At 45.4% G+C, this 11,664-nt stretch overlaps 2 protein-coding genes across 2 annotated transcripts; both read left to right on the top strand.

The window, feature by feature from the left end:
• Positions 1 to 82: 82 nt before the first annotated feature.
• On the top strand, positions 83 to 2,751 carry zgc:110843 (uncharacterized protein LOC541492 homolog). Its single transcript, XM_038698558.1, has 3 exons — positions 83 to 240; positions 1,504 to 1,706; positions 1,846 to 2,751. Exons 1-3 carry the CDS (start codon positions 186 to 188, stop codon positions 1,933 to 1,935), a joined length of 348 nt encoding a protein of 115 aa, XP_038554486.1. The 5' UTR covers positions 83 to 185; the 3' UTR covers positions 1,936 to 2,751.
• A 1,696-nt stretch (positions 2,752 to 4,447) lies between these two features.
• Positions 4,448 to 7,191, top strand: cxxc5b (CXXC finger protein 5b). Its single transcript, XM_038698555.1, has 2 exons — positions 4,448 to 4,747; positions 5,589 to 7,191. Exon 2 carries the CDS (start codon positions 5,782 to 5,784, stop codon positions 6,673 to 6,675), a length of 894 nt encoding a protein of 297 aa, XP_038554483.1. The 5' UTR covers positions 4,448 to 4,747; positions 5,589 to 5,781; the 3' UTR covers positions 6,676 to 7,191.
• The last annotated feature ends 4,473 nt before the right edge of the window (positions 7,192 to 11,664 follow it).

Raw genomic sequence — 11,664 nt, 5'->3', positions numbered from 1 at the left:
GGAGGTTCGGGGGGAAGCCTCTTGCTCTGGCAGAACATCACGCTCGCTCCTCAGACCTCATTGGCTGCTGCACAGTGACGTAGCAGACAGAGCGCTGCTTGGAGAGGACCGAGTTTAGATAAGACTCTCTGGCTGACCTTGCTATTTGAGCGGTGACCATAAACAACACACCGTCCAGGGAAGACATGACAACCCAAAGTTTGCCCGCACTGTCCAGCTCAGGATTCCGATTTTCTAAAGGTAAAGTGTTAAAGCTCGCTAGTAGCATGCTAGCGCTACTGGGAGTGTTTTCGTCTGCCGCTTAATGTAAAGTTAACATGTCGAGCTAACGTCACCCCAGCCAAGTAAGTTCACGGCTAACGTTACGGCCAAAGATATTTGTAGGGTACAGCGCGGTTGTATGCCAACTACTTCTAGTAAGTTAATTGCACAGGCTTTAAAATTATAACTTCATTTCTAAAGTTAGTTACGTATATGTTGCAATGTCAACGTTCCTTAGCTGGCTAACAGCCATTTAGCCAACGTTAGCTAACTAGCCAGTCAACTGTGTTGAACGCAGCTAACGTTACATGTTGCGACGGTCACCCATATAGTTTTGGACAGCTAAAGCCATACTTAGAGGAGATCCCACCGTCACATTCAGAGTATGTTAATGTAGCGTGGCCTCTAGCCGCTCTGGCTAATCGCCGAACCTGCTGATCCAGACTGATGGTATGGCCCCTGTTCCTCTTGTCTTACGACTCGACATCATGTGATACTCGCTCGACCTGGATAATCCTCATCATTGCCTTGCAGAAGCGGGCAATTTCCATTCTCCTGGTCAAAATAACAAAGCAACAGCACACATACCACCTCAAGTGATGTTTCTGTATCCAAACAGGCCCTGTCCTAAAGAAACCCTGCCTCTGATGATGCTACATGGCGAGGTTGAGATTTAATTTTTGCTCCAGGAGGTTCTCTGAACTAGACAAAACTGTGAGGCATCTAAAGCCGCAAAACCTTTTTGTTACTTCTCAGCTGGGGAAAAGGGTATTAAATTATGTTTTTATACACCACCAAACTGAAACAGTTGAAATTGATATCACAAGTTGATACTATTTAACTGCAACAGACTGAAACAGTGCAGCAAATAAAATATGAAAATATGAATTGCATGTTTTTTAAGTCTTTGAAGAGGCTTGACCAACAGAAGCAAAGAAATCCGTGTGTACACCTGTCCTCTGTAATGCAATCCAGTAAAACAGGCAAACAGTACACCCTGTTTTTGTGTATAATGTTCAGTTGTTGTTGACACTGCATGAACTGGATTGAATTGCATTAAATTGGGCTGTTTTTAATATTTTGTCCACCCAGGTTTTGTAGGATAAAGAAACACTGGCTATAACTATTTTACCAAGCAATAAAGACACAGGTGTATTGTGTTGGTAAAATAACTTGTCCATATGCCCACCATGACTCTCTCTCTCTGTCTGTCTGTCTGTCTGTCTGTCTGTCTGTCTTCAGAGCATTTGGTGGTCGCAGTGCCGGTCGCAGTGGTTGCAGCTGTCGGAGGTTTCCTGGTCAGCCATTACCTGAGAGGGCGGAGCTGTAAAAAGGGCCAGGTAAACACGTCCATCAGTAAAGATAGTCCCAAAGTGGTCCACAGCTTTGACATGGAGGACATTGGCACCAAGGCTGTGTACTGCCGCTGCTGGAAGTCAAAGAAGGTCAGTACCCTCAGCAGCTACTTAGGAGGCATTCACAGTAGCTCTTCAGTTTGTTGTTTGAGTAACTGGACATTCAAAACTAATCAACCTATCAGGGGACCCTAACCTTTTCCTCCAACACTGTGCGTTCACCTTGCAGTTCCCTTTCTGCGACGGAGCCCACACCAAACACAACGAGGAAACTGGGGACAACGTTGGGCCACTCATCATCAAAAAGAAAGACGCTTAAGCTGACTAGCCCGAAGGCCCCGCCCCTTCCCTTGACTTCTCATTCTCCAGGGCCCCAGTTTGTCCAATCATTTATCGTCATCATTGCTGTCTTACACTGATGGTTACAGTTTGACACTCAGAGCACAGAACAGAAACTGTTGATAAATTTTGATTTCCTACTTTCCACTCTGTTCCCACATTAGCCGACATGACTTTGAAATTGAAGGTCATTTGAGGAGAGATAAGGGGCTTTTGACAATCGGCACAGTCAGACGTGAAGGTATTATGACCGTGCAGTTGCATTTTGACCTCCTACATGTGAAGTTGGGTTAAAATCCTCACCGGACCTGATATAAGTGAAATATTTGCAGGTGCAGGTGTCACCTGTGTCCCCTCCCTTCTTGACTCCCCTGGAGCGGGCTGTTGAAACGTAATGGTCTGGCAGCTCTTTTCCTCAGTCGGTCCAATATTTCATTTAAATTCAGCGAAGGCCTTATATTGAAATCTATATCCCTCAAACCCAGAGCGCATACACACACGATCCATATGAATGTTAAATGTTTGTACAAAGAGCTGCTCAGTCAGGAAATGAAAGTTATGTTTGTCTTAAATTAAATAATCTCCACTCTTGAAGTGCTGAAACACTATCTGCCGTCTGTAACCAGTTATCGTCAGCTTTCTGAGGAAACTTGTATTTAATCTGTATAGTGTTGAAAGGTTCTCTGCTCATAAAGGATATATTTTGGTTTCTCATTAGATTTATTTTCTACTGGCTGTGGTGTGTCTGACTTGATTCATTGTTCTGTATATTGTGAATAAAACTTGAGTGATCTGATTTGTAGGCTTCACATCACTTTATTTTCAGTAGGCATTTCTCACTGCAGGGCCAGGGGCCAAACTCTACATTTGTTTTTTTTAACCACAGGATCAAATGCACTTCAGTGAACTACTTCACCTCTGCCAGCAGTGAGGCAGAGCAGTGTGTTTATGGATTAACTGTGGGACAGGGATAATGAGTAAACAGGCCTGTGTGGTGACTGCAGTGGCACCTGTGTGTGTGTGTGTGTGTGTGTGTGTGTGTGTGTGTGAGACATGTTTTTCCATCCCAGTGGGGACTTTAACCTCAGTGCACACTAACCCATGGGTCGTGTCACTGTTGGGGAGATGCTTTTTGAGGGTTAATACTTGGTTTTAGGGTTAGGGTTGGGCATGTAGTTGTGATGGTTAGGGGTTGGGTCCCCACAGGGATAGAGGAACAAACGTGTGTGTGAGGCCTTGGCTGGAGGTGAGGAGGTGGAGGGGGGGGGGTGCTGCCGTGCTGCAGTGTCCAGTGGCCATTTTAAGATGTGGCAGTATTTGTGGTGACCACTAGAAGACGCTGTGTTTACACGGATAGTCCACTCCAGACAGTGTACGCGAGTATGGTGGGCCCCTGCTCCCATAGTGACACACGCACGCACACGCGCGCACACACACAAGCACGAGGTATCTGGCTGCGTGCCAGATGCAACGGAGGACTCTCACAAGAGGTGGAGTGGACTCCCCTCTCCCTGAGTTTGGAGTCACCTTTAACAGACAGCTCAACAGAGTGCTCAGAGGGACATACGTCTGCTCTAAGGACAATGTTAAAACCAGAGGGGCATTAGCATGTAGGCTAAAATACTTTGACTGCTAATTGCAGGGGGGGGGGTTGGGCTAGCATGTCTGAGGAAAAAAAATATTTGGAAATTAATTTTTTGTTTTCAATTTTTATACATTTATTTTCAAGCATAGGTGACTTAATGTCGACAACATGTTACAGCAAAGGCAGCATATTGAGCGGTCATTACTATGAATGATAGTGTATATGACACAAGCTGTGTGTAAAAGTGATAATGACCAAATAAAATAAGGTTTTTCTTTCAGGCACCTTGTCCCCAACATTTATTTTTGTTTGTTTTCCTGCCGTTGAAGGCTAATATTTTCTCTTGGTACATTTTTAAACAAATTTGAATTAATTAAAGAAATGTATAGGCCATGTCACGCCAATGCACTGCAGATGAAAGTTAGCTTTTTGGCAAAATCTGACACATTTCCATTATAATGTATGTTTATAAATGTGTGTTGTTCCAGGTAAAGATAAAACATATGTTCACATTTTCCCTTTTTATGCATTTCCAGTCTCAGCATCTCTATTTTGCTACTGTATACTAAGCAGCTCACTTTTGCACAGATGGCTTTAATTAAGTTAATTATAAATTTCAGAGGTGTAATTCTACTTTAATCTGCACAGTCAAGACCTCGTTTTCTCAGCACGCCCAAGTTTACAGAACTGCTTTCATTAACTGAACGGGACTTATGAACTGATTGGGGGTAATTGGCATATGCCTTAATGACAGCTGTATGGGAGATGAAGCCTAGCATGCATTGCTTTAAAAGTAGACTGCTGGAATAAACAATGCCCACTTCCTAAAAAAACATAAGGATTTAATGACACGTGGTCTTCAGCAGGGAGGTAGCCTAATAAATGGACCTGGTGATGTTTTTTTGTGATATATAGTTTTTAGTGTTGCTGTAAATACCCACATAAGGCTACCGCTTCTGTGTCCGTGTATGTTGAACTGTTCCTGTGGATATCATGGGGTCGCTCTGACCACGGTCTCGGCTGCAGAGTCCACTTCGCATTTTGAGCGACGCCCCCAAATTCCGTGCAGAGTGTTTGCAGACCCTCCGGGACGGAGAGGTGGAGGAGGAATCGGCAGCTCCGCCGTCCATATACGCTACAATCACCACGCCATTAGTTCATGACTTCATCATATTTTTGACAGGAGAGTTCGGACCGTATTGAGAAGGTAAGGGGAGGCGTTTTACCAGTACTTCTTGTTGATGTTCGCTGTTTTTGTTTTGTCGCCTTTTCCTGCGCGCAGCGCCGTGTCGCAGCGACCACTCGGACTGTGGTCAGCTCGCCGTGGCGTCGGTCGAGCACCGTCTTCTTAGGTAACCTTAATTACGGAAAAACGATCGATCGGCTTTCCCGATCGACCCATCAAAGGGTTTACACTGTTGTCCTGTAACAACATATATGCCCCGTGTTTAATCACCGGAGTAGTTTTTCTAAAAATGTGACATGGAATATAGCCTGGTCTTTTTTTATCCACAGCAACCGCATCGTTGCGCACCTCGCTCCTCGTCGTCGATACCAGACAAAAGACAGCCTGTTTTTTTTACGGTCCGCTATATATTCTTCCTGTGTTTAGCTTAAGCTTTGGCTGGCACACATAACAGCAGTCGTCAAAATGTATTTGAAAAGCGCGCTCCACATTTGACCTGCGCATATGCGCATATCTTTGCATATTGTTGTCGCTCTGTTATTGATTGCATTGATATACCGTGAAATTCTTAAAGGGATACTGCCTCCTGTATGCGGAAATCATTGGCAAGGCATGCACTCTGTCTGATACATGGGTCTGTTCATCTCTATTCAAGCAGTATTGTTTCTAAATCTATATACATATAGCCTATGTTATATTTATCTTTAAAAAACGATTCTCCACATTCTGATTTCCTGTGTTTTGTGGCTCTGGCTCAGAAATATCTTCCATTCTCATCTCCTCTGTTTACTCTCTTTCTGTATTTGTCTCTCCACCATTTCTATTCTTAACCTTCCTCTCTTCATCCCCTATTCATTTCTAGCTCTCCAGGACTCTGAGGCTGCTGCAGAGAATGGGAATAGGGACACAGGCCAAGGCTTGCCATTTTGGCTGAAGTAACAGCAGGACGGTTGTCAACCCCGCATCGGCTTCAATCCCCTTCTCCCTCACCTCTCCTCTCCTCCCACACACACACAAACACACACGGACAGACACCCCCACACACAGCCACTGCTATGTCCACCGCCGTAGACATCGCTGGCCCTTCCTCCCCAGATCAGGCCCACAGCAGCGCTAAAATCCCCAATGAGCCACTGAGACCCAGCCTTAAGCGCTCCAGCCACCCCTACAGCCTCTCCCATTACATCTCCACCCCTTCCCCGACCATGGACGTCAAAGGCCTGATCCAGCCCTCCCCGGCCCAGCAACGGGCTGCCCAGCCTGCACACACTAAGCCTCGCCGGGCCCCCTCCTGGCCTGACATGTGGGAGTCGCCCAGTGGGCTCCACCTGGCCCACGCCGCAGAGCTGCTGATGCGTGCCGGGCTGCTGGCTCTGACCCCCGCCACCACAGAGCAGGCCAGCCTGGGTGCACAGACCAGCCAGCCAGCTAAAAGGGAGGCTGCAGAGGCAAAGGGGGGGAAGGGGGACGGGGAGGGAGGTGGATCCGGGCCTGAGGAGGAGGAAGAGGACTCCTCTGGATGTGGCACTGACTTCCAACCCTTCCTGGGAGCCTGGTTCCCCTTCAGCCCCGCTCTGTTCCCCCTGGCAGGCTTCCAGATGGGGGGAGGCCACTGGAGGAGCGCGGCCATGGGAGCTGAAGGCATCGAGGGGCTGGTGGCCGAGGGCTACTCTCCTGGCTCTCTGGGCGGGGGCAGTGGAGGGAGAAGGAAGAGGAAGAGGTGTGGGGAGTGCGTACCTTGTCGGCGTCAGACGAACTGCGAACAGTGCAGCAGCTGCCGCAATCGCAAGAGGGGACACCAGATCTGTAAATACAGGAAGTGTGAGGAGCTGAAGAGGAAGCCGGGAGGTCCTGGGTTTGAGAGCAGAGTGTCTGGGTTTGATCTAAGGAGCTCCGACTTTACTTTGGGTCTGGCACAAGAGAGAAGCAACGGCGCCTTGGATGGATAGTATGTGGTGGCAGCATTTGTCAGAGGATCCTGGTTGGATGATTGTTGAGGAACTGCAGTTTGATAAAAACACACAGGACACCGTGTTAACATGCTCAGACTGTGGGTCAGATCTTCAGATCTTGTGTTTAACGAGGAGCTGCAGCCCCGTTTAAGAATGTCCACACTTGTTCCCATCCTTTCTTTTGACAATCAGTGAATTGGAGAGGAGAGAAAGAAGGATACCAATGTGTGTCAATATTTAGATGACGACAAAAATGCTGTAAATAGACTGTAAATATCTGGAAAACATTATGTCTTTTTTTACATCCCTTTCCAGTTTGGATGTATTGTGTTTCAACTTTAAAAAGAAAGGAGCCAAATGTTTTGTTTCTAATGGGGAGTTTTGTTTCTGTTGTTCTGACGTCACTGCATCAGTAAGAAATGAATGAGTTCAGCCTAGGCTAAATTATTTCATGTGCAACTTGTACTGTATAGCTCTGTTTGCCCTTTTGAAATAAAAGAAATTGGCCATGTGCACTTGTCTACGGGCTGGGTTTATGCTATATCTGTGTGTGCGTGTTCGTATTTAATTGGGTGTTTGTGTCTGTTAGCCTCCGTGTTTCTGATTGTATACGCGCACACGTGTGTTCATGTGTGTACGTGTTCGTGAGGTTGTGTGGATTATGAGTCACCTAATGGTGTGGCTGAGAGCCTTATCGCAACCCCACAGACACACACACACAAACACACCTACACGCTGCCTTGGCAAGTCCAGTGCATGCACTCGAACACACTGAACCTGACACGCACACACAATCACAAACACTCGCTCCTCTACTCACACACTGACGCAATTTCCCTTTTTATATAGATCATCTACACACATACACACATTATAAACCAAATTCACAGCCAGCTGGACTGAGGCTACAGGGTGGGTTTTTGCTTGTTGCCGTAACGATGGCTGATGTGATAAGACCTTCTTCCTCGGCGCCACACTCCAGGGGACCGCAGGGAAGACGTAACCATGGCAACGGCCGGCCCGAGGTGTCACGCTATAATTGGGCCACGGCTGCACTTCCTGTGTGCCTTCAGTCAGGGGGATCGCAGAGGGACTGTGTGTGTGTGTGCGCATCTGTGGGGGTGTGGGGAATGTGTATGTGTGTGCGTGTTTGTCAGGCAGGGAGACAGGGAGAGAGAAAGCACAGCACGTCAGCCAACGCAGGACACTGCCAACTCATGGAGAAAAGCAGTGAGCTCCAACATCATGCTAGTGCAATGCTCCCACTGAATGAGAAACACACAGTCTTTTAGTTAAAGTCCACAGTCTAGTGTTTCTTCATCTCCCAGACAAAGGGGGAATTTCAAATTCTTGGATCTGCAGCTTTTTTTTTTTCTCCCCCCGTCTCTTCGGTGCCTTTCTAGTGATTTGGAGCTTAATCCCCCCTCCCTGTTTTCGTCATGCATGCACACACACACACACGCACACACACACACACACACCGGAAATCTGTGTCACCCGCTGCCCAGCAGGTCCAGTGACTCCCTGAACGCCTGCAGTCTGGCTCCACTGGCCTGCAAGATGGCAGGAGAGAAAGGGAGGAGGGGTGGGGGGTGGAGGGGCAGGAGGAGGGATTGAACGGAGGACAGAGAAGAGGAGGGGGGGTGGTTGGGAGAGAGAGTTGGGGGAGTGGGGGAGGAGGAGGAGGAGGGGTGGAAAGCGGATCTAGGGAGAGGGTGAAGGGGGAAGAAAGAGACATAGTGAAGGGCAGAGAGGGAGAAGGGAGGAGGGGTGGGTAAGAGAGAGTGGGTGAAACTGGGAGAGATGAAAAGCAGCCCACAGGGGGAGAGAAAAGAGACAGAGGGAGATATGCAGGGAGGAGGACGTGGAGATGGACAGCAGGGGATGAAGATAACGTAGGCCAGACAAAGAGAGAAGGCGAGATGAGTGTGAGATCCGGGAGCGAGCGGAGTGATGGAGGCCGAATGAAATGCAGTGAGACGCAGGGAGACCGGGGTTAATGACGGATGCATTGTCCAGATAGCCGGTGTGTGCCGTCACAGACCCCTGTGGAGCTTACATATGTTAGCACCGGTGGCCCTGCCCACTCTGGAGAAAAACTGCTCTCACACACACTGCAGTGGAACAAACCTGCCAGCCCAAGGCAACCTGCACTGGAGCTGGGCGGACCCTCACTCATGAGCCAGACCTTTGAAATTTTGGCCACTGCGTCTGCTTGGAGACACTGTGTCTCATTGTGAATTTTTTTCTTCCTCCACTGGCTGTATCCCCAGTGTTTGAAAATGTGTAACAGCTTTGCAGAAACAGCATCTTTCTGAGATCACTCCTCATTACGCCTCTGTTATTCATTTGTGTTCACTTTCATACACATGGCAAACATGTTCCTCCAAACAGAAATACAATGGTTTCTCACATCCTTGAAAAGCTCAGGCTCATCTGCCCTCAGGTTGTATTTTGGTGACACAGGGGTCAAAGGGGACTCTTGACCTTTGACCCTTAAAGCTGTTAAAGGTGGTTTCAGGATAGACCAAACTCTATAAACAGCACTCTATTTCTGGTTTGGTCTTTTATGAAAAACAAGCACAAAGGCTGTTAAAAAGCATTAAAATTAAACATGTAACTCCCACATTTTGGTCCCTGTGAAATTAAAAACTTTCCTGGGCTGCTATCAGTCTAAACCCAAACATACCCATAAAATCGGGTACAAAAGAAAATTAGCTCTCAAAACATCCTGACGTTTTGGTCCTCAAGCGGGTTCACACAGTGTTCGTTTCGGAGGTAATGTGTACACAATATTCTGTTAATCTTTAGCTTGCTGCTGATTTCAAAAAAAGCACTGTGGTTCCAGGAAGTTAGGCAAAGCATGGTGATAAAGTCTGCCTGCAGTGATATTTCATCACAGCCTCTTTTCACGCCACCTCATGATGTGGAATTGATTGTTGCTATTGAGCACTGAGCTAGAATTTGCTTGCAATGTTTAATTTGCTTGATTCCTACCTTCTAATCAGAGCAGCTCATTGTGACCAGAGCTGTAGTGTCAGTTGCATGAGGTCTTTAACTTTGATTCTTAAGGTACTGCCTATGAATTTCAATATTCAACTAAATGATTGATGAATGAAACAAATAATAATCAATTATACTGAATTGCAGCAATAACTAGCTCACCTTTTGAGTCACACAATATTAATTTGCCTCATAATCTCAAATACTGGAACACTTGGAATGACCTGACTCATATTTCAGGCTATTAAGAAAAAGCTTCAATGTAGCATTTTCATTTAATCTCCACTGGTCCCAACACAGCTACAGATTCGTAATGGCTCAAACTGGGATGTGTCCAATCCCATCTCAGTGTGTAACTGTTTTGTGTTAAGGAAACATGACTAAGAGTCAACGGCCATGCAAGCTGCTCTGTGAGGCTGTACTTACATACAGCGGTGCTTTGAGCCAAATGCTAACGTCAGCATGCTAACATGCTCACAGTGACAGCGCTTATGTGCTGATGTTACACCAGTATAATGTTTGAATTGGTTACCATCTTAGTTTACTGTCTTAGCATGCTATCAGTTGATAACTCACATTAAACAAGTACAGCTCTGGCTAATGTCATTCATTTTGCAGTTATTTATTCATAAACCAAAGCACTGAACTAATTGAAAATTTGACCTCATAATGGCACCAGATAAAACGTATTGGGAACACCAGTGATTACAATTCATCCTTTGGGCGACATGAATGGCTGGACCAAATTTCAAAATAGTTTAACCAGCAGTTGCTGAGATATTTCAGTCTGGACCAAAGTGGTGGACCGTCAGGCCAACATTGCCATCCGTAGAGCCACATCGCTTGCACGGCTAAAAGTGGAAATTTTTTACCAACTTAATACTGATCTGTAGATATATTACTGTATTTTCATCTAATTGGTCTAAAATGTTGTAACATCTGTTTCTTATGTTTTGGTTTAGTTCCCAGGTGTTTCAAAGGGGAACTCGGGGAACCAATTTCACACATAAATGTCACTGGTCATGAGTTTTCAGCCTCTGGACACATTTGCATGTCTTTTGTGTCTCTGGAGGAGTTATGTCAACCATGATGGTCATCAAGACAGTAGGATTTTAAAAGAGAGCCTGCATTACACACTGAATTTTGAAAGACATGGGCATTTACTGGAGACAGGATGCAAACATATTTATTGCATTCTGGGAAATGTAGGATTCAGTGTTTGTGGAGCCCTGACCCATACTAGGGACTAAAAGTCAGGATATCTTGGCCTCTGTTTCGTTCTTGACCATTCTTTGTTATTGTGTTTAGGAAAAAAATAACAATCACATGGTTACACTTAGGTTAGTCATGTTTTTACTTTCTTTTCTGTAAACACTGGTGAAGGCCAAAACGGTGTGCAACCTCTTTCTACATATCAGACAGTATCAGTGTATTAAAGTATTACTTTTCTGTGAGATGAGGCTTAGGATATAAAATATTTTAAATACAAAATATTGAAATGTGAAAGGGTTTATAATTTAAGTTTTATTCATTTGTCTAATATATTATTCAATATATATATATTATAATATATTATTAAATTCAGAAGTTTACTACTCTGTACACCTTTTTACCAAAAAGTTGAATTCTCTGCTCACATTAACAGTTAAGTTAAGTTTTTAAAAATTTTTTTACCAACACCGAGGTTATAAATTAAAAAACCGTTGGCCTTTAGCGCCAAATCTTATGATGCCACTGCTGAGGTGTTGTTATACATTAAGTACAGAGCTGCTAACTGACTGTCTGATCTCCTGACTCATTATATCTCTTCACAATGACTTCATTCAGAAAAGGAGATAAGAGATGTTTTATTGGTCTCAGATCTACAGTATGTTGTTATAATCTCCTTACTAACATACAGGCTGTTAGTCTGAAGAGCACACATGACACTTGTGCTTCTCGTGTCCTAATATCACCTTCCAGCCTGGACAGAAAATAATCAGG

This window comes from Micropterus salmoides, unplaced genomic scaffold (assembly GCF_014851395.1).
Source record: "Micropterus salmoides isolate LMB-PRFRI ecotype aquatic unplaced genomic scaffold, ASM1485139v1 Ms_hic_scaffold_5, whole genome shotgun sequence".
Classification (NCBI taxonomy): Eukaryota; Metazoa; Chordata; class Actinopteri; order Centrarchiformes; family Centrarchidae; genus Micropterus; species Micropterus salmoides.
Note: the sequence above shows the minus strand (reverse complement) of the source record. Positions and strands in the feature narration are given on the sequence as shown.